Below are 23,748 nucleotides of genomic sequence, written 5' to 3'. Positions count from 1 at the left end.
TATATATATATATATATATATATATATATATATATATATATATATATATATATATATATATATATACATATACATATACATATACATATATATATATATATATATATATATATATATATATATATATATCGGGTGTATAAAAGAGTGTGGTAGATAAAAACATTAGAAAGGAAAAAATAACTTGCACCAAAAACTAACATTTTCATGCTCACGCTGACGCTGACGCTGACGCTGATGCTCACGCCGGGGGTGTTCTTCGAACAGGCGAGCTAAAAACTGCTATTAGAATGCATTTTTGTGTATAAACGCCAACATTCATCCTATTTTCTCACCTTTTGCTGCAATTGAAACTTGAACCAGCTTAACGACTGCAAAAAAATGAAATCAGAAGGTGAATTAGAGTTAAGATATCGACGTGAGTCTGAATGGATTTTATATTACACGCACAGGCCTTAAGTTTCACTCAAATTTTTTTGAGCAAAACTCAAATTTGGCGAAAAACGCAAATTTCCCCCCGGTTTCTTTCGCATCCGAACCTGACACCGTCTTAGCTATGGCAAAAAATGAAATCAGATATCGAATTGGAGTTAAGATAAAGCTGCGACAGTGTAAGAAAGTGCGAGCCTTACAAAAGAGGTTCCACGGAACAAACAAAATGGCGGAGACGTGATTTTGAAGCCCCTCCCTGAATGGTGGAAGCCCCGCCCAGAACTGGGAAGCTCCTCCCCAAACGGACAGACAGACTGACGGAGACTATTAAGATTTTGATTAAAAACCTGACATGGTCTCTTGGGTGGATTCTGTTTGTCGTGGTGGCTTCATCTGGGTATTTGGTTTAAATTCTGAGGTTGATTGGTGTGGGAAAAAATATTGTCACATGACCAGGAACCTGATTATATCGGGCACATGGTCGCCTATCTCCCTCTCTCATGGTTGTAAGATCTCGTACATCTCTCTGTGAGACCCTTTGGGGACTCCATTCTGAATGGTAACGCAGTCGTCAGATGCAGATCTGACGGGGAGACTTTGAGGCAGGTGACTGTCATGGTTATTTTGACATGACTCACCAGAATGAACTAGGCAACAGGTGTGGACTGTTGACTGCAACAATATCATTATTCTGCAAATTATATAATCTGAACCAATAATAATTTGTTCTCAAGAAAAGAACAGACTGGTCCAAAACAAGTATGAAAAGATTGGAAAATCTCATACATCCTGTGATATGGGATTGTAAGATCTAATCCCTGAATATAATTATTTATGGATTGCAAGATCTAATCCCTGTATATATTTATTAATGGATTGTAAGATATAATCCCTGTATATAATTATTAGTGGATTGTAAGATCTAATCACTGTATATAATTATTAATGGCTTGTAAGATCTAATCCCTGAATGTAATTATTAGTGGATTGTGAGATCTAATCTATGAATATAATTATTAATGGTTTGTAAGATTTAATCCCCGATTATAATTATTAATGGATTGTAAGATCTAATCCCCAAATATAATTATTCGTGGATTGTCAGATATAATCCCTGAATATAATTATTAATGGATTCTAAGATCTAACTCCTGTATATAATTATTAATGGATTGTAAGATCTAATCCCTGAAAATAATTATTAGTGGATTGTAAGATCTAATCCCTGTATATAATTATCAATGGATTGTAAGATCTAATCCCTGTATATAATTATTAATGGATTGTAAGATCTAATCCCTGAATATAATTAATGGATTGCAAGATCTAATCCCTGTATATAATCATTAATGGATTGTAAGATCTAATCCCTGAATATAATTATTAGTGGATTGTGAGATCTAATCCCTGTATATAATTATTAATGGATTGTAAGATCTAATCCCTGTATATAATTATTAATGGATTGTAAGATCTAATCCCTGAAAATAATTATTAGTGGATTGTAAGATCTAATCCCTGTATATAATTATTAATGGATTGTAAGATCTAATCCCTGTATATAATTATTAATGGATTGTAAGATCTAATCCCTGAATATAATTAATGGATTGCAAGATCTAATCCCTGTATATAATCATTAATGGATTGTAAGATCTAATCCCTGTATATAATTATTAATGGATTGTAAGATCTAATCCCTGTATATAATTATTAGTGGATTGTAAGATCTAATCGCTGTATATAATTATTAATGGATTGTAATTTCTAATCCCTGAATATAATTATTAGTGGTTTGTAAGATTTAATCCCCGATTATAATTATTAATGGATTGTAAGATCTAATCCCCAAATATAATTATTAGTGGATTGTAAGATATAATCCTGAATATAATTATTTGTGGATTGCAAGATCTAATCCCTGAATATAATTATTTGTGGATTGCAAGATCTAATCCCTGAATAAAATTATTTGTGGATTCTATAATCTAATCCCTGAATATAATTATTAGTGGATTCTAAGATCTCGTTCATCCCTGCACGTCATTGCTGTAATGAGATTGTAAGATCTCGTGATTGATTCAGTGCAATATTTGGTTGCAATTTCCTGTGACATCTGAAGTTGTGTTTTTTTTGGCCTCCTCGGCAAATGGAGGAGGGTTTAAAACACACACACACACACACACACACACACACACACACACACACACACACACACACACACACACACACACACACACACACACACACACACACACACCTGTTGTTTTATTATTGGGAGGTACGATGGGATCTCGTAAGGTCTGAGTAAGAACCTGTTGATACTGAATTTACAGACTCCCTCCTCAACTCCGACCGAACCCATCCTTCCCATTCCAGACCCCCGTAGCCTGAAAGCTCGGTGTGACGCGCCCTCTGTGCCTTCCACATGATCTACCATCCGTCGTTCGGAAGGGTCATAGCGGGTGAGAAGTCACTCCCGGGGGGTTCATTCAGTGAGCGAGTCGCTTCGTGTGGATCATGGACTCGGGACCGACGTGCTCGCATCTACTCGTGATGTTGAACCATTCTGGTGAGGTTCGGTTTCGGTTTGCCGTGCTCAACCCTGGGGACACCAAGTGCAGCTCTGTCGCCAATGAGAGCCTCGTGAGCGATGAGGTCCACGCGGTGCGACTGAGCTCGCCATGCGACGGCAACACCACTGGCACTGGTAGAGGAGTTGAAGAGAGGGGAGACTCCGTGCTCAGTAACTCCGTACTGGTCCCCGTACTGTTCGGAGCGATATTCCTGTTAGGCGTCGCCGGAAACACTGTGGTCGTGGCGGTGCTTGCCAAGACCACCATACCGAAATCGCATGAGGGTTTCACCCACCTGTACCTGCTGAACTTGAGCGTGGCGGACCTCTCGTTCCTCGTACTGTGCGTGCCCTTCGAGGCCACGTACTACCTCCTGCCCGGATGGATCTTCGGCCCATTTCTGTGCAAGTTCGTTCACTACGCGTTTCACTCCTCCATGACCGTGAGCGTGTTCACCTTGGTCGCGCTCTCCGTGGATCGGTACCTGACCGTCCGTTCCGTGCGTCGATCGTTCCTCCGAACGAGGCGCAGCGCACGTGCCAGCGTGCTGTCCCTCTGGATGTGCGCCCTGCTCCTCGCCGCACCCGTGCCTGGGCACCAGACCCTCATCGAGGTGGACGCACAACCCTTGGGTCCGTTTTGTTGGGAATGCTGGGAGACGCTCCAGGGGCAGCGTGTGTACCGCCTGCTCACCTTCACACTCAGTTACCTGCTTCCCCTCACCATCATCTGCGTGTGCTACTCCAAGGTGCGGGAATAAAATGGTTTAATCCTTATTGAAGAAAAGAAAAAGAAAAAAAAAGAAGCATTTATTCCCAATGGAGGAATGAAAACAGTTAATTATTTAATTTGGACGAACCACGAGGATTGAATTCCCATGGATGAGATGCAGGAACACAAGGGATCATCATGCAGGGAGGAAATTAATTAATCCTCGTGGAGGTACAATGGTGGATGAAATTATTATCAAGGGAAAACAAAGTTATTTGATTTTCATTGAAGAACTCTCTTAATCTTATTTCATGACCACAATTATTCCCATGTTCTTACGAGGCTGGCCGGAGGAAGTTTTTGCCCCAAGTCTTTCACTAATCAGCTGGGTAGGCCTGACGTTCGACGGAGTGGTGAAAACTCGCCGACACTTCACAAAGGACACCATGGGATCTTTAACGTCCACCAACTAATGCCGGCAGATGGGACGCCCAGTTTAACGTCCATCCGAGGGACGACACACGCATTGATGAATCAACCTGCCTGTGAAACACCAAGATGACAGTTTACAGCTGCAGAAGGATTGAAACCCACGATAGACAGCTTTGAGGTGATAATTCGCAGAGAGAAATAAAATGATTGAACTCACATGAAGGAACAATAAGATTGAATTCTCATGGACGAACAATAGGATTAAATTATCATGGAGGAACTGTAGGATTACATTGTCATGGAAGAACTACCGGATTAAATTCTCATGGAGGAACTTTAGGGTTAAATTCTTATAAAGGAACTAACCACAGGATTAAATTCTTATGGAGGAACTGGAACTGCAGGATGAAATTCTTATGGAGGAACGATAGGGTTAAATTCTCATGGAGGAACTATAGTATTAAAATCTTGTGAAGGAACTGTAGGATTAAATTCTCAAAGAGGAATTATAGGATTAAATTATCATGGAGAAACTATAGGATTACATTGTCATGGAAGAAGAACCACCAGATTAAATTCTCATGAAGGAACCTTAGGGTTAAATTATTATAAAGGAACTAACCCCAGGATTAAATTCTTATGGAGGAATTGGAACTGCAGGATTAAATTCTTATGGAGGAACTGGAACTGCAGGATTAAATTCTTATGGAGGAACTATAGGGTTAAATTCTCATGGAGGAACTATAGGGTTAAATTCTCATGAAGGAACTGTAGGATTAAATTCTCATGGAGGAATTCTCAGATTAAATTCTCATGGAGGAACTATAGGATTAAATTCTCACGGAGGAACTACAGGGTTAAATTCTCATGAACTATAGGGTTAAATTCTCATGGAGGAACTCTAGGGTGAAATTCTCATGGAGGAATTATAGCATTAAAATCTTGTGGAGGAACTGTGGAATTAAATTCTTATGGAGGAACTATGGGATTAAATTGTTGTGGGGGAACTGCAGGATTAAATTCTCAGAGGAATTGTAGGATTAAATTCTCAGAGGAATTATAGGATTAAATTCTGATAGAGGAACTATCAGAATAAATTCTCATGGGGGAACTGGAACGACAGGATTAAATTCCCATGGAGGAACTGGAAGTATTGGATTAAATTCTTATGGAGGAAGTACAGGATTAAATTCTCATGAAGGAAGTACAGGATTAAATTCTCATGAAGGAAGTGTAGGATGAAATTCTTATGGAGGAAGTATGGGATTAAATTCTCATGGAGGAACTATGGGATTAAATTCTCATGGAGGAACTATGGGATAAAATTCTCATGGAGGAACTATGGGATAAAATCCTCATGGAGGAATTAGAGGATTAAATTCTCATGGAGGAACTAAAGGATTAAATTCTTATGAAGTAGAGGATTAAATTCTCATGGAGGAAGTAGAGGATTAAATTCTTATGGAGGAACTATGGGATTAAATTCTCATGGAGGAACTATGGGATTAAATTCTCATGGAGGAACTATGGGATAAAATTCTCATGGAGGAACTATGGGATAAAATCCTCATGGAGGAATTGGAGGATTAAATTCTCATGGAGGAACTAAAGGATTAAATTCTTATGAAGTACAGGATTAAATTCTCATGGAGGAAGTAGAGGATTAAATTCTTATGGAGGAACTATGGGATTAAATTCTCATGGAGGAACTATGGGATTAAATTCTCATGGAGGAACTAAAGGATTAAATTCTCATGGAGGAACTATGGGATTAAATTCTCATGGAGGAACTATGGGATTAAATTCTCATGGAGGAATTATAGGATTAAATTCTTATGGAGGAACTATAGGATTAAATCCTCATGGAGGAATTATCGGATTAAATTCTGAAAGAGGAAGACAAAATTATTGAATTGTTATTAATTGGAGTCTTGGTTTATCATTCCAAAGAATGAGTGGTTAACGGTAAATGGTTGTGTTATAAGTACATAGTTAAGGAGAAACGAAACAGAGAAGGACTGCCTGATCATTATATCAAACTGATCACTTTACATCTTTTTGGAAAAATACACCACCATGCAGCAAATGAGGAAGTTACATAAATTTGCAGGTAAATTATGTAAAGTCAGCTACGTTGTGCTTTGAGTGATGCTGAACATGTGAAACACATATGACTGGGAATCTGGGATACATTCCACAAACAGCAATCTGAACACCTTTATCTTTTGCAATGAAAACATCACCTCGTACTTACGCTGTGTCGTTTACATGTAACAATCCACGTTCATTTATTTATTATGTTTGTTTGCAGAAGGTTTAATTATTCAGAGCGAGCATACACCACCCATCGCTTTGCTGACGGAATATGAAGAGAGGGGAAAAGCAGAAAGAGAGGGATGGGAGAGAGAGCGAGAGAGCGGGTAAGTGTGAGGTAGGGGGAGAGGGCAGGGGGAGCAAAGGGAGAGAGGGAGGGGGAGCAAGGGGAGAGGGAGAAGGAGAGAGAGGAGGGGAGAGAGGAGGGGAGAGAGGAGGGGAGAGAGGAGGGAGGAGGGAGAGGGAGGAGAGAGAGAGGAGGGGAGTCAGGATGGGGAGCGAGGAGGGGTGGGGGAATAAGGATGGCTGGGAGAGCAACGTCTCACCACACATCGCTAGATACTCCAGGATGAGGTTGAGAGCATGGAGGATGGGGGGAGAGGGGAGGGGAAGTGGGGAGGGAGGAAGGAGGAGCAAGGAGGGGTGGGGGAGAAAGTATTGGTGGGATAGCGAAGGGTGGTGTAGCGAGGAGGAGTGGGGGGAAAGTTTGGCAGCATGAGAGGAGGGGAAGATAGCATGAGAGGAGGGAAAGAGAAGGCAGCATGAGAGGGGGTAAGGGAAGGCATCATGAGGAGGGGAGGGCAGCATGAGAGGAGGGGAAGGCAGCATGAGGGGAGGGGAAGACAGCATGAGAGGAGGGGAAGGCAGCATGAGAGGAGGGGAAGGCAGCATGAGAGGAGGGGAAGGCAGCGCAGCACGAGAGGAGGGGAAGGCAGCACGAGAGGAGGGGAAGGCAGCACGAGAGGAGGGGAAGGCAGCACGAGAGGAGGGGAAGGCAGCACGAGGGGAGGGGAAGGCAGCATGAGGAGAGGAAGGCAGCATGAGGCGAGGAAGGAAGCATGAGGGGAGAGGAAGGAAGCATGAGGGGAGAGGAAGGAAGCATGAGGGGAGAGGAAGGAAGCATGAGGGGAGAGGAAGGCAGCATGAGGGAAGGGGAGGGGAAAGCAGCATAAGGGGAGGGGAAAGCAGCATGAGAGGAGGGGAGGGGATGGCAGCTTGAGTGGAGTGGAAGGAAAGGCAGGGGAGGGGAAGGTAAGACAGCATGGGAGGGGAAGGTAAGACAGCGTGAAAGGGAAAGAGAAGGCAGGTGAGGAGAGTAGAAGGGAAGGCAGGTGAGGAGAAAGGAAGGTAGCATGATGGGAGGGGAAGGGAAGGCAGCACAAGGGGAAGGTAAGGCAGCGTACCGGTGCGTTATGAGGGCAAAAGTGCTTTCAATCATCGATTCCACTGGGCTGCATTTGAAATATTTTTTTCAGAGGTCTAGGTTTTCTCAACCGTTCTTATATGTTTTCTGCATGCTGAATTCAGAAATGTATCTCATTTTGCTCAATCAGGTCAAGTTTTTTCAATCCCAATCCCAATTCAATCAATTTCCTTATCTCAATTTTAAGGAAAAAAAAAATAATCAAAATTTTTGTTTTTTTCATTAGCATTTTTTTTTTTTTTCAAAATCAGACTTACTTTGACAGAAAATGTACAAACTATACATATAATGACACACAAGTACACTTAATGTGGAAGAAAGTGCCTTCTCAATTACTTTCATTTCAATTTCAGAAAAATATAGATAAATCGTTGTTTCTGGCAACACCCAACTTCAGTCGCTCCAGCAGTCGCTGTTTTCCTTCGTCTTTTTAATGTTGAATTTCACATTAACGGAACTTGTGCGTCATTTTATATATAGTTTGTACATTTTCTGTCAATGTAAGTCTGATTTTGAATTTAAAAAATGCTAATTAAAAAAAACCAAAAATTTTGATTATTTTTTTTTCCTTAAAGTTGAGAAAGCATAAAAACTTGACCTGATTGAGTGAAATGAGATACATTTCTAAATTCAGCATGCAAAAAGCATATAGTGACCATTGAGAAAACCTAGACCTCTGAAATGACGCAGACCAGTGTTGTGAAAGCGAACTTGTTGTTGCAGACTGCTTTCCTTGAATACACATTCTCAGCCATGACTAATCGGTACTCCCTCTTGTGTTTGGTTTACAAATGTTTTGGCATATTGCACGTATTACAGTAATGAGCAAGGTTTACTGAACAAAGTGAGTATGCAACTTTCAGACTGTTTTCTTTAACCTTTCCCAAATAGTTCCAAACTGCACTTCTGGACCCTTCGAACGACATGTCAAAACTTTATCAGTCGATGTAATGCCTACCCGTCCATCAGCAAAGCAATGAGCATGCTTTGCAGCCAACTGGAAATGCCTTGCTACTTATAAGGAACACGTCCTCGGGGCATGTTAAGTTTGCAAGTGACTTGCTTTTGCTGTGATATTGTAAACAGGATGACCCAGGGGTGTGTTCCTCTTCAAGTAATGTTACCAGACCACTTGTAACTGGAACATGCGCAGCAGGGACTAAAATATTTTCCACGAAAAAAAAAAGCTTACATTTCGGAAGTAGGAATTACTTGGAATTGATGTCGATTCTGGTTCAAGTACTGTTCTTTGGAATCGATCCGCCCACCGCTCTCAATGAACCGCCTGATAAGGAACGGCTGGCTTGACAAGCGATTAGCGATCAGTTATAACAAACACCACCTGGAGATGCCTGGAATGTCAATCAATGTGCGAATTGGACAAATTAACTTTTTTTTTTAGCAGTCGGAACTGCGGTTAGGGTCAGTTCCAGAGTTTAGATTTGATAATTAGGCTCAGGTTAAAAGATTTTGAGCTTCTTCCATGTGAGGAAATGAAATAAAGGCATCAACACTGGCGTCTCTGGGTGTTTATAAGCATTGCGATGTATCCAGCGATTCGTAGGTATGAAGATCAGGCATTCAATGATTTGAGTGAACAAACTGAAAAAAAATTGTTTGAGCGCTTTATCGTTAAGAAATCGTTGCGGCCTGTTCCAAGCCAAGGCATTGTCTCCCCTCCTGTACCACTCTCTATCACCTCCGGTACGTCTATTCTCCAAAAATCTCCCCCTTTATCTGAACCATATAATGTTGCTTTACCTTGAATCTGAGCAAACATGAGAGATGGGCAGTGCAATTGCTGTCCAATCAGAGGGGTTCCTTATTGGTACGTCTCTACAACTTGGTAAAGACTGCTGCATGCTGCAAATGAAATTGTGTGTGCGTGTGTTTTTTGAAGTGCCACTTCTGGATGCATTTTGTTTTCTTTTCAAATAAATGTCTTTATTTTTACATAAACCCTCTTTCTGCCATAGGTTTTGTATCACATGCATAGGAGAGTGCACAACACATCGAGAAAGTGGGTGAAGTCGAAGCAGAAGGTAAGAGAAAGATGGGTGTAACAAGCCCTAAAATCAGCAAGTTTATTATATTGCTCATGCACTGTGACCATGACTAATGAAATCGATTTAGTGTTTCATTTATTGGAATAGGAGCATGGCGAATATGATGTAAATTCTTATTTTGATTATGAAGATCAATGTTTATTGACAAATATGATGAGATCACTATTGGAGCAAATGTATCATTCCGATTCCCAGACTGAAGGGTACTTTCCAATTGAAAGACCATCATGAACCCCATCAATGATCAAAACCTCAGGGGGAAAAAAAACATCAGATGCGATCATTTTGCTTAGTTTGCCAATGTGATCACATCACTGTGATTGTTTTATTTTGTAATGTGGATGATCGACTGACGTGGGTCTTCTATTCCGCTCCAATTTCCAAACAGACCACGCTGACCATCTTCGTGGTCGTGACGGCCTTCTTTATCTCTTGGTTGCCGCACCATATCATCAGCCTCTGGGTCGTCTTTGGTACGTTCCCCATCAACAAGGCAACGTTCGTATTCCGCATCGCCGCACACTGCCTCACGTACACCAGTTCGTGCGCCAACCCGGCCATGTACGCGCTCTGCTCCCTGGACGTGCGTGCGGCGGTGATGAGACTTTTGCATCTCACACCGTCCCCGGCTCAACTCGAGGAGCAGGGTCATCGTAGTCTCGGTCCCAACCGGTGGTGTACCCGTGTGTGAGCCTCAGAGGGTTTTCACACCGTGGGGGCAAGCCACGACTTGGGAAAACCTAGTGTACACTGTATGACAACGAATGATCACAAATTGTATAACTCAGATGTTAGGGCATATACTAAAAAAAGCAAGCATAAAGAAACATCCCGACTCTCCTCACTTTTCCTACACCTCTCAAAATGGTTCCTTTTCTTACCCTTCTTATTTTATCCACCTTTTCTCCCACCACCCCGCATACAACCCCAACACCAACACCATCAACAATGGTGGAGTTGCAGCACTTGGACCTCAAAATACGATGGATACGGGTTTTACTCTGAAAGGTTTTGCACAGATCTCAAACGGTTGGCTTGCAAGGCCCACTTTGGGGAGAACATAAACCGACATTTAATCCGATTCCTGGTAAAGGCCTCATGTGCACTGCACTTATGCACAAGAATTACAGGATGACGGTCAGTTAGGTTGATGCACAAGTAACATGGAGGAAAATTAATTCCACAAAATACGCACTTCAAAGGCGGTCACAGCATGAATTAAAGTTATGGAAAGAATCGATGAGATGTCCTCTTTCAGCTGTTATGGGTTAGGGGTGGGTGGGGAGTGGTGTTTGGGGCAGACCCCACACAGAGCTACAGTTGCAGCAAAGCTTCGCCATAAACGTCATCGATCAATATTACTTCTTGATCAAACAAGTCATATCCAACAGACGGTTGGAGAAGCCAATCGCACAGAAGTAGAGGTTAGGCCGCTGAAACAAGTAGCACATTTGAAATGCATTGCTTTGAATCTTCCAAGCAACGGAAAATCTCCATAACAAATCGTAGAACCTGAAACGCACGGTCACATCCCCTGCCGAGACTCCGTCTTCCTTCTCTCGTTTTCCTCTTTCATCCGGATACCCTTCGATCGTTAGATACTCCACACAACAAACCTGCGATCCTTTAGAGCAACAGTGCATGCCAGCAGCTGTGTGAAGACACTTTTCATGGCAGTGGCCCTGTGCTAAGAACTCACAGAGCTATTCATCTTGACACTTATGTTGCGATTTACTTCTCCCTCTCTTCTTGTTGCATCCTCTCGCATTTCTGTGCAGAGACGGCATCCGTAGTCATGACAGCAGCGCTCGACACATTCACTCGGAACAAAGGAGTAGAGATGAACTGGATGTGAAGAGGTTTCTGACGCAGGCCCGCTCGCAGTAACAAATGAACCGAGCAAGCGAAATGACATGCTTAGGGGTACTCAACACTCGGTGCATAAATCTCCGGAGATGAAGCGTTTTGTTCAACCCTTGCGACATCTTGCTGTCATTCACTATCTTGCTCTCCGTATGCATTAGCGGTTGCAGTCATTGGATGAAAACGGTGAAATACGGGTATAATTGCAGAAAGAAAATCGTTGCCCACAATAAAAACAAAAAAAAAAATACATAAATAAACCGTCCAATTCGGTGTTTGCCTCCCCAGCCTGGTCCACGAAGTGTGATGTCAAGCATCAACAAGATTCCTGAAGTTGGTTACCAAGGCCGTCGGGTAAAGTGCAAAGCCATCACTCAGTGGAGAAGAGGTCGCCAGCAGATGGCAGCGGGGCAAGACCGCCGGTCACGTTGGGCAAACGAGACAGGTCTGGCAGGTTCTGAAGGTGAGACTTCAATTCTTTCCGCACCTGTGCGACACGTGCCAGCTTCTGCTTGTAGTCCTGCATAAAACATGACAAGGTCTTCTGAAGGAGATCGGAAGGGGAAATTTTTTTTTCCTCCAACATTGAAGTTGAAGACCCTAAAATTAGAGTTCAATCTGTAAGGTTCTCCACATAGGGATTTGCTTGAGCATTCTTCCACCTTGGACTTAAATTGCAAAACTACCCCCGTAAGAAGCGTTTACAATGTCAACTATGAGTCACACCATGCCGCCTCTCCTGGACACTTTGGTTAAATGTCGTACGTGCTTATTCGAGGAGATCTCAAATGATAAATGGAGAGTCACTAAAGTCTAAGACCATACCTCCAACTTGCGTTCCTTTTCCTGGAGCGCCTCCCGCTGCTTGCGAGTATAATCGGCCAGCATGCGGCCGAGTTGCCTCCTGTCTTCTAGCTCAGCTGCGAGGCGGCCGTTGTAGTCTGCGAGCAGCAGGCACGCCTGCTCTACTGTGTTTGCTAGCTGCTCTGCTGATTCGCGGTCTGTATTCATTGAAAGGGAGTGGTGGGGGTCCCACAGCAAATAAGAACAAAAGTTACAACTCCAAATTTCATGCAAAGGTGTGCGTTAACACAGTTTAGATGCCAGTGTGTTTCATCGTGGTTGTTGTGTTGTGCTGCGATAGTCGTGTGAAGTGACAACCTCAGTGGCTACACAGTGGACCCACCGTTAATGCGGTCCAACAGCGTAATGTCCTGAACCTCTGGCGGCAGTGAAGCGATCTTTTGGCGCACGGCGGCATCACCTGATGCCGCGCTTTCCAGTTCCTGGAGCACCTTTATCAAGTCCCCTGTCTAAGCACGAACAAAAATACACAGTCAGCCCAGTCGAGGTGCGTCAAACAGACAGTTGGTCACGACATGGCATTCCACAAACGATCCGGAAGGATGAAAAAAAAGACTTGTGGAACATGGGTAAACCGCTTGACAAACAGACTACTTGATGAGCGAGTACCTCTGGTGGCTCCTTTGGGGAACTACCTGTCAGGTAATCACTCTCCTCGTCCACCTGAGCCTGAACCTGAACCTGAGCCTGCACCTGTACTTGTACCTGCTCCAGCGGCCTCTTCTTTGCCTTTCGCTCACCTACCGAGTGTCAAGGAGAGGTAAAATAATCACCAAACATGATTGGACAATACAACAAAATAATTGCATAATTAGCTTGAACGTAGATAATTAACGCCAATAATAATCTATTTTACTTTTGTTCGAGACATTTAAATAGACATATCATTTACGACAGCTGGTTTGCACGACGTGGTATGTGAGGATGATGGTGTGTCGGTAACAATGTGCAATCACACTTAAGGGCCATCTTGGGCTGAACAATCACGTGTGAAAAATGCACCATTTGCGGTTTTCACATTTCAAAAGTTCAAGACTGTCACGAAGAAACGTTTCAGTTTCTCGGGTTATAATGCTTTTGGAGATGCACGTCAAAAACGTGGCGAACTTCTTCACAAGGTTGGCCACTTCAAAAATATATAATTATGGTTACTGCAAGTTCAGAGGGAAAGTAAGAGCTCCGCCACTAAAGTTGGACGGAGATGATGTATGTTTGTCTGTCTGTGAGCACGATATCTCAAAAAGTTATGCATATGTTATGACCAATCATGCTGGACAGGTTGGGTACATAAGGACGATGAATCGATTAGATTTTCGTGAAGATCCGGATCTGGATAATTTTTCTCCTCCGACTCCTCTTCCCTATATATGGGGTGAGGTCCGACGGCACCCAGCTTCTGCCCTGCCTTGACCATGATACTCCTCCACCATCTTCTGTCCTCAGCCAACTCTCTCCACTCTCCAAACACCCCAACCTTACAGATATCCCTCCTGACACAATTCTCCCATCTTAACCACGGTCTACCACTTTTTCTCTGACCTTGCTTCCCTCAACCTATCCGCTCTCTTTGTCATTCCCTCTTCCCCCATCCGCACCAAGTGTCCAGCCCATCTCAGCCGGTACTTCCCCAATCTCCAGGTCAAGCTCATCCGCACACCAATCTCCTCCCTCAGTTCATCCATCCTCCTCCTATCCACCCTCTTCAGTCCTGAGATCCTCCCGACCCAGTTGTTCTCGCAAACCTGTAGCTTCTGTTGCTGTCTCTGTCAGTGCCACCGTCTCCAGACGGTAAAGGTAGGCTGGCGCTACACATGACATCAGAACCTTCCATTTCAATTTCCTCGACATCTTTCTTTCTGCCATTACTTCCTCCTCCACACATTCGCACCCACATGAATCCTCCTCCGCACCTCTGTCTCGGAATTACCATCCCCAGTCACTGTTCCTCCCATATACTCAAACCTATTCCCTGTCTGATCTCCTTCCCCTCTAACTTTATGTTCATTTATTTTCTCTGCTGCCCGACCCTAATCACCTCAGTCTTCTCCATACTCATTCTCAGCCCATGTTTCGCAAATGCCTCCTTCCACTACCCCAGCACTTCCTGCATCTCCCGCCCACCCTCCACCACAACAGCCGGATCGTCCGCATACAGCATACATTCCATACGACCTCACCTTCCTGCTTATCAGCTCCATCAACATGATAACCATGAGTGGGCTGAGAGCTCATCCCTGCCTCAAACCAATGTCCACACCGAACTCCTCAGACATCCCAAGACCACCCAAAACTCTCCCCTTCATTCCCTTGTACATCCCTTCCATAAACCTAACTTCTGCTTCCGGTACTCCCACCCAACTCAGTATCGCCATCACAATCTCTATCGGGACAGTGTCGTAGGCCTTCTCCAGGTCCACAAATCCCAATGCCATCTCACCTTGCACCTCCAACCTCTTCTCCACCAGCTGTCTCAGCGTGAACATCCCATCCGTCATCCCCCCTAACCTTTCTACACCCTTGTTGCTCTTCTAAGATCTCCATCTCCACACTCTTCCTTTGCCTCCCATCCAGAATCCTCTCCAGCACTTTCATTGTTCTTTTCACCTAACTAACTCATCCACCAAGTTTTGTCATAATCCATCCACAACTTTTTTGAAATATCATGCTGAACATCGCTTTTGGCCTCATCTCTTGATGGTGAAGAATCACTGAAAAAAATTAAATTTTTTTTGTCGTATCTGGATCCAGATTCGGATCTTCACCAAAATCGAATCGATTCATCCTCGGCACACAGCCAACCTGCCCACAAAGATTTGTCCGAATCCGTTCCCAACTTTTGGTGATGTGCTGCACACAAACAAACAAACGGGCAGGGGTGAAAACATTACCTCCGTCCATCACAGATGGCGGAGGTAACAACAACAACAAAAAAAAAACAGAAAAGATTTGTTTATTACTGATTGCCTTAATGGAGAGATCACACAGTATGGAGGATAGTGATGGATAAACAACGACAAAGATCAGAGGCACGATGAAGTCAGACTGACTTCCTTGTGCATTGATGCATCTTTGTTTGTTTCTTTAAGCAGATTCCACACAATTGTAATCATCTTCTTTTGGATGCAGCACAAGACTGCAGCGTAGCATCATTGGCTGAGGGCATGGCTCTGTCGCTGATGCAGTGCCTCCATAGGTAAGAGCAGGAATTTGTAATTTGTTCATGGTGCCGCCGACAGCTCGCCTACTCTTCGTGAAGGACACCCTGGGAGTTTTAGCGTCCACCAAATAATACCGGCAGACGGGACGCCCAGTTTAATGTCCATCCGAGGCATGGCACACACGTTGACGAATCACCCTGCCTGTGAAACACCAGGATGACGGTTTACAGCTGGGTCAGGATTCAAATCCAGGCTAGACAGCTTAAAGGCCACCTCTAGGCCAGGCCATCCTCCTTGCCTAATAGCTGTAATAATAGGATGTGTTAAACTGCAGTAAACTTCTGGGTTGATGGATGACTTCATGGTGTGGTTCAGTCCTCCATCACGGCTCTGCTTAGTGGGAATGCCGATCCATCACAATGCCTATCCTACATAAAACTTTGATCTCCATAAGAAACCATCAGCACAATTATTTGCAAGCAAATTAATAATTGTCTTGAGATCCTATAAGCCCCGAGTGTAGCCACTGTCCTTCTAGCATGGATGATACGAGTGATGAAAGGATCACCTGCTGCGTGCCTGAGCTGCTCGATATACTGACTCTCAAACACTGCACGCTCTTGCCATATCTGCAGCACCCGCTCCATAGGGCGACGGCAGCCATCGTCCGCTTCCCTGAACGCACGCCACACAACTTACGATTCATCCTAGAATGCAAACACGTACGCGAGGACACGTTCTTCGCAAGACCACCTCCGACGGAGTAGTCGCACAGCTGGGGAGCATGTGACATCACAGCTGGGGAGCATGTGACATCGTTCAGGAAACACCCATTTGAGAGTCAATTTACAGAGATGAACACAAAGTTCTGCCAAATCTCAAGATCGCAAATCAAATAGGAAACCCTCAATTCTTTTAAAGTCAAGACACGACACCACAGGTAAACCGTAAACTCGAGTCGTGTTTTTCTTTCGCCTCAAACTCGAAATGCAAATGTAAGTGGTTAGCAACAACGTAAGCAATAGTTTTATCAACAACATGACCAAGTTCCCCACCACCCAAATATACACACATTGCAAGCATAAAAACGCCTTTTAAGGCAAACGTAATATCGCCCAATGATGACAACAAAGACAAATTAAACAAAACAATCGCACCTGGCAACGTGGCTGAATGCATCGACCAGGACGGGAGAGAAATCGTGAGCGAACTCGGGCCCCTTCTTCTTGCTGTTCTGAATTATATCGTTCGCCAGGTAGAGGAATGTGAGTTTGCGACTTGGCTTGGCTGTAAGAATTGGAGGATGACAAATGAGCCACATTTAACAAACTGAATCTCAAACGAGAGTTCATAGAATACGCGTACTTCGACATATATACTCCAATTTAAATAAAACAAGTAAAAAAAAAAGACGTAAAATATCACAGCCCCCGGTTGTTTTAGTAATTTTGCTGTGCGGAGTTAAAGGGCGAGCCCATATTTATGTACAACTAAAATGGCCGCCAGTCTACTAGTCGGCCATATTTGATCTGATCGAAAACTAAAGCGAGGGACACGTGTACGCCATCGTGTACTGTGTTTGTGCCAAGTTTAAACGAAATTGGATCATGCATGTCTGAGAAAAGGTTGGGGACACATTTAAGTAACAAAATGGCCACCAGTCGGCCATCTTGGACCTTATCTCAAAAAAAACAAAAGACAAGACGTGCATACGTATACCGTCATTCCTTATCTGGGTGCCAAGTTTAAACAACATCGGTAAATGCATCTCTGAGAAATGGTTGAGGACGTGTTTAATGGGGGTCACAGTTGAGTGCTGTGAGATGTGGTGACACCATCTCTGACTTATTTCCAGTTGTTACTGGAGTTCCGTTGGGGGTGTGTACTGGCTAACACACTTTTCAGCACTTGTATGGACTGGATTCTGGGGAGGATGTCGGAGAGATCAAGCAGCGGTGCATCGTTTGGGAATGTCAAGATCTCTGACCTTAATTTCGCAGATGATGCAGTCATCTTGGCAGAAACTTTATATATCCTTTTGGGGGCTCTTGAGGTGCTGGATGAAGAAACGGAGCCACTGGGATTAAAGACTTCCTGGGTCAAAACTAAGATCCAAGCTTTCAATGACATCTTGGATGCTGCCATCTTGTTTGTACCTGTTTGTGGTGAGGATGTTGAGGTTGTGAAGAGATTCACTTCCCTTGGCAGTGATATTCATGTCTCTGCTGGCTGCGATTCAGAGGTCAATAGACGTCTGGGTCGGGCCTGGGGAGTCATGGATTCACTGGATCATGGGGTGTGGTGCTGCCGGTACCTGTGCAGGATGAAAGTCCGAGTCTTCGGGTCCTTGGTGCTTACAGTCTTGCTCTACGGATGTGAGACTTGGACTCTGACCAGGGATCTGAGACGGAGACTTCATTCCTTCGGTACCAGGTCTCTTCGGAAAATCCTTGGCTATTGCTGGTCAGACTTACGTCCAACCAGCAGTTGCTGAGAGAGACTCGAAGGAGATTTGTTACCTGCATAGTCTGTGAGTGCAAGGAAAATGAGCCACATGTTGATACATCCACAACTGTTGCTGATCCTGCTCACCAGATTCTCTCAGTGAGGGCGCCTCGTGAGTGGAGGAGGGCCAATGGGCAGACCATGTGCCTCGTGGTTGTTGCAGGTTGACCATCATCTCAAGGAGATGGGGATGGGCCAGGCATCTGCCCGGGGGAGGGCCAGAAGGAGGCCCCTGGAGTACCGGCAAAAAGTGGACGCAGCGATGTGCTGCTCCGGCACATGCTTCCGTACCTTGACCTGACGTGTTCAACATTGGGTTTTTTTTTTTTTACAACTAAAATGGCCACCAGTCAGACATTTTGCATCTGATCTCGAAAAAACAACGTGCATACGCAAGTCATAATTCGTTATCTGTGTGCCAGGTTTGAACAACATCGGGAAATGCATGTCCGCGATATAGTTGAGAATGTTTTGACACCGGGTTATTTATTTTACAACTACAATAGCCACCAGTCGGCCATCTTGGATCTGATGACGAAAATAAATGATGTGCTTATGTATACCATCATGTGTTGTCTTTGTGCCAAGTATGAATAAAATCTGCCATATATATATATATATATATATATATATATATATATATATATATATATATATATATATATGTCTGAGACATGGTTGCAGACGGACACACGCACGCACAGACACGAAAATCGAGACCAAATTCATAAGCCCCTGTTTCGGACAAAGTCCACCGGGGCCCAGTAATGATTTTATATTTATACAGTGGCCTGCAAAAGTATTAACTCCCTTCCATTAATGCCACATTTAAATGAAATACGAACGATGTTGAAACAATTTTTCCAAATTAACCTTTTTTCTTCGTAACTGAAGCGATCAAGCCAAACACTGTAATAGTTGAAGGTGGTTACATGTCAGGAATACCTGCAAAATACATGTACAAATCAAAATTTACTGGTTACATAAGTATTCAGCCCTTTTGGTCAGTACGTGGTGGAAGAACCTTTTGCAGCAATGATTGCTACAGGTCTTTTTGGGTCGGTCATCTCACCACAGTGCGATGGTGAAACCTTTGCCCATTCTTACACATGAAAATTGCTCTAGTTCTGCCGAGTTTGATGGAGATCATCGATGGACTTCAATCTTCAATTATCGCCATAAACGTTCAATTGGGTTCGTCAGGTCTTTGGGCCACTCAAAAACATTAATTATCTTCTTATTCAGGCACTCCAGAGTGCTTTAAGCTTATTGTCCTGCTGAAATGTGAATCTCCCACCCAGTTTCAGATTCATGGCTGACTCAAACAAGTTTTCATCAAGGATTCTCCTGTACTTTGCACCATCCATTGTCCCTTCTATACTGACAAGCTTGCCAGTCCCTGCTGATGAAAATCAGCCCCATAACATGATGCTGCCACCACCATGCTTGACAATAGGGATGGTGTTGACTGGATGATGTGCATTGTTTGGCTTTCGACAGACATAAGTTTGAATTTAGACCAAAAAGTTCAATTTTTGTCTCGTCTGGCCACAAAATCTTTCTCCACTTGACTGCAGTATCATCAAGATGCTTTTTCGCAAATCATCACACAATGGAGACTGCCTTTGCTTTTTATTTATTAATTTTTTTTTCCCCCCACAAAGACAGTGCTGCAACAACTTCAGCACGAATACTCCTGTTGCACCAACAAAGCACAAGAAGGTGACTCAAACACCAGAGTAATGGAACATGATAATCACCATTCAGGGGCACCTGTAATACCTGGTGGGGCTGATTAACTCCAAACTGTCTGTACAATTTCAGTTAAAAAAAAAAGACTTGTTCATTCACACATTTCACTCATATATTTGGTTCAATTAAAGTTTCACATTTAGCTCTCTCCATATGGCGTTTGGGGGTCCTGTGTCTAACGGGATGGATAATTTGTTCCCTACTCTAACGCAGCACGTCACACTCGGTGTACTCACTGCTGTTCTTCTCCAGAAGCTGGTGATTTGAGAACAATCCAACTCCATTTACACATCATCTCAACTCTCAGACCACTTTTCAGGTGATTCTACTCCACAGCAGATCAACACTCATGCAAAATAAGCTGCTGCCCCAGTTTCTCAGTCGATAAAAGGTAACAAAACCGGCCGAGCATCTGAACCGTGTCGAGTCTGCCGAAACACCGTTTACAACTACCTTTGAATTTTTATTCGACCAATGCAACGGGCTCTGAACGGTTACATCAGATGGCACAGGACGTCTTGTGCAATATTGACCGGCCTGGTGTCGATGACGCTAGACGAGCATCCGAGGCAGTGGGTTCAAATCCGGCTGATAACAGCATTATTAAGGATTGCAATTATAAACTTCCCAAGCTGTGATCACAATTATCATGTTGCTCTCGGATCGTCGGTAAAAGCCCAGCCGGCTCATTCATGACCTTCAGGGAGGGGGTAATGTGCCTGCCTCACCCAATGCTCGACTCTTAAATGCCCTCAGGCCAACCTTAGGATGGTCATCAGAACATCCCCTCGAGAAAGCAAATTACAGGTTGAAGCTGCCACCCAAGGCAAAGGTGAATCTACTCACGATTAAAAGGAGTTTTTGGAGGGTTTTGGCCTGGTGGTGTTTGTTCTACAAGTAACATGAGAAGTTTAGACTTTAGAGGTACCATTCGTTGTCGTTTTATTTTGCGCAAGCCATCAATCACTCCTTCCAAAGAGAAACGGGCCACAACTGATATCAAGTCAAACAATGTTCAAGAGGAAGTTGTTGTGGTTGTTTTTTTTTGAATATGCAGTCAAGGCTCATGGAAGAGTTCAGACATTGAGCAGATCAGGAGGCAATGGAACAAAAGGAACAGTGGATAAAGGAGGATGCATGAGCTGGAAAGGATGGAAAAACAAAAAGAATTTGGAAAATTGGAAGGGAGTGGGCTCAGGAGTGGGGAGGAGGGGGTTAAAGAGGGTAAAAAAAGATAATGTTTTTTGATGAAGGGGGGGGGGGGTCAGATGATGTGAAGATTCTCAACTCGTAGAAGAGCCTCAGCCAATTCTTCGTGGACCTTGTTATCATTGCCCGACTGCTCAGATGGATGGTCGGCGTGCATTTTGAATCGAATAACGGAAGGTTCGGGGTGCACCAAAAGAATGAGTGAAGGACGAGCCAATTATTTAGGTTTCACTCTGCCGACCGTCCGAGTCACTCAGAGATGCCCGTCCTGCTCAAGCGACAAGCGTATCCCTAGCTGGCGATAACAGTGGGACAGGTTAACGGTCGAGTTCCACGATTCAACTTGAGGGAGGACGAGGGGACTATCAGCTTCTTTAGTGTGCTGACCATCTTAAATCAACTGCTGTGTAGTTCCAAAGACTAGTGGTGGTCGTATGGCAGCTTAGCTGCAGGGGAAGCTATCATTTCTTGAAGTGTGACTGTCGCTGATGCAGTGCCCCTCGACCAGTACACACACTGGAACTTGTATTCATTTTGCCGACCTCGGAAGGATGACAGGCTGAGTCAATCCCCTGGTGTATTAATTCAGCGGCCGACGGGGCTTGAACTCGGGACCCAACACCAGGGTCCCGAGCCAACACCAGGCTCGTTCTAAGGACTGGTTTTGCTGCTCGAGAAATCAGACATGGTTATTGGTCTTCCAAACACCAAACCCTCAGCCTGATGATGGTTCATGTTGAAACTTATGATGCTTAAAAAGCCCCTAATAAAAGGTATCCACCAAGCAAATCAAGCTCAATCTGCAAGACTCCACCCGGGTCAACAAACGTCGACATTTCTGCCTCTCTCAACACGATTTAGGACATTCTGAATACTTAACAAAAGCTCAGAACCTTCATTCTAACCAGGTACCCCCATCGTCACCCTGCCCATCTACTCCCTTCATCAACAACTGCAATAAGTTCATGACCTCAAACCTCCGGTCCTCTCCATCCACCACGACCTCGACTGGACAGACTGTATCGAGGAAAGACAACCTCCAAGGGCAGGTACACACTGGTTGTCCTCCATCATTCCAAATCCTTCTCAAGTAAATCTCAGCGCCTCATCGTCTGCAAGACCTTTGTCCACGATTCACAGCGACTACTGCTCTTGGCTGTGAGCTCCTGGTGACCGTGCTTGACGTCCAACTCCTCCCAAAGTCGTCAACGTCGGTGGCACAGGACCTGCTGCTCTTCCAGGACCAGGCCTCTCCTCCATACGACACAACCTTCCAGAAACCCTTCACTGCATAACCTTACACAACCGAGGCCTACAGCTCGCTGTTAATCCTTCGTTTCGATTTGTCACCCACGGACCAATGGACCCTCGTGAATGAAGCGACGACTTCTCCGAGCAACACCCTCATCACGTCCACCCGAACCCTCATCATTAACTCGACCTGCTTGGTGGTCGTGGACCCACCGGACGAGCCGTGACATGTGACACACACACACACACACACACACACACACACACACACACACACACACACACACACACACACACACACACACACACACACACACACACACACACACACACACACACACACACGACCATGGAAGGAGGACGCACTCTCCGACCCGTGAACATGCTCCACCATCATTTCGAAGGTGAAAGACGAACGTCCCGAATCCCCACGCCCGACTGCCGTCGTCACGACATCACACTCGGGCCCCGAAGTACGAAGTACGAGGGACGAGGGACGAGGGACGAGGGACGAGGGACGAGGGATTTAAAGGCCTTTTAATAAAACACAAACTATCGAAAACATTAATAACCAACAGGCCCACGCGTCTCCTTGCCTCCCGAGCCTTTGCCTGCCTGCCTTACCTTTCTTCAGTTCCCTGTGCCACACCTGCACTATAAGCCTCGAGTGCTTTCTGTGGTGTATAAGCCACAATGACAATGTCTGCACGCTCTGCTGCGAGTTGCTCAACTCGCCGAGTTTCTTCTCCAAGGCCGACTCTGAAAACGACGCCATGACGAGGCGCGCGCACAATCCCCCCCCTCCCCCGCGCGACAGCTTTTCTTCACGCATTTCGGACGAGGTGCGCGGTGACGTCATCACGCAACCGATGAAGCTCAACTTCCGCCCAGATTATTGATCGGCTGCGAGATTTGTTCTTTTGATCTTCAGTGGTCGTGCGAATTCTCATTCGTCACTTCAGGTCACTGCAACAACTGTCTGCCACATATCCAGCAAGACTAAACAACGCTGATGTATGAAGCAATGTTGCTTGCTTATACAGCGCTCACCCACCCACTTATCCAGTGAGATCAAGTGGATAAACTGACAAATTTAATCAACCTCGTGTCGTTGACTGGCTCGACTTGATAAAGGCCTGATGGACCAAATGTCCTTTTTCCTCCTTGAGGCTTGAACACGTGACCGTTACCAGTCAACTTGTTGAGCGCTCGCCAAGTGGCTTAAGCACGCGAGCAAGCTCTCCGTCGAAAAGTTGTCTGGTAACGGAACACAACCCAGTTATTTGACGATATCATGAATACATAAATTATCATTCATAAAACGCTGAAACAGTTTATCAAACACAGCAATCTGTTTCCCTTTATTTAAAAAAAACGACGATAATTCGAATGGCAACAATAGATTCAAGGCGTGA

General features: G+C 44.4%; 2 protein-coding genes across 4 annotated transcripts; one reads left to right on the top strand and one right to left on the bottom strand.

Annotated features, from left to right (window-relative positions):
* Window positions 1-2,820: 2,820 nt before the first annotated feature.
* Window positions 2,821-15,138, top strand: LOC147024030 (galanin receptor type 1-like). Its single transcript, XM_085890172.1, has 2 exons — window positions 2,821-3,753; window positions 9,642-15,138. The coding sequence occupies exons 1-2, from the start codon at window positions 2,950-2,952 to the stop codon at window positions 9,726-9,728; spliced, it is 891 nt and encodes a 296-aa protein (XP_085746298.1). The 5' UTR covers window positions 2,821-2,949; the 3' UTR covers window positions 9,729-15,138.
* RPRD1B (regulation of nuclear pre-mRNA domain containing 1B) lies at window positions 9,790-23,177 on the bottom strand. Of its 3 annotated transcripts, XM_085890169.1 has the most exons (8): window positions 22,958-23,175; window positions 16,774-16,903; window positions 16,185-16,291; window positions 13,068-13,198; window positions 12,781-12,907; window positions 12,420-12,595; window positions 11,937-12,114; window positions 9,790-10,481 (listed from the first exon to the last, which is right to left on the bottom strand). In XM_085890169.1, the coding sequence occupies exons 1-7, from the start codon at window positions 23,163-23,165 to the stop codon at window positions 11,965-11,967; spliced, it is 1,029 nt and encodes a 342-aa protein (XP_085746295.1). In that variant the 5' UTR covers window positions 23,166-23,175; the 3' UTR covers window positions 9,790-10,481; window positions 11,937-11,964. The 3 variants fall into 3 exon arrangements, with proteins under 3 accessions (XP_085746295.1, XP_085746296.1, XP_085746294.1); XM_085890170.1 differs by lacking the exon at window positions 11,937-12,114 and having other exon boundaries at window positions 22,958-23,177; XM_085890168.1 differs by lacking the exon at window positions 9,790-10,481 and having other exon boundaries at window positions 10,977-12,114.
* Window positions 23,178-23,748: the final 571 nt, after the last annotated feature.

This window comes from Eptatretus burgeri, chromosome 7 (genome assembly GCF_056783735.1).
Source record: "Eptatretus burgeri isolate ZD-2024b chromosome 7, Ebu_testis_v1, whole genome shotgun sequence".
Taxonomy (NCBI): Eukaryota; Metazoa; Chordata; class Myxini; order Myxiniformes; family Myxinidae; genus Eptatretus; species Eptatretus burgeri.
This window is presented reverse-complemented; position numbering and strand designations above follow the sequence as displayed.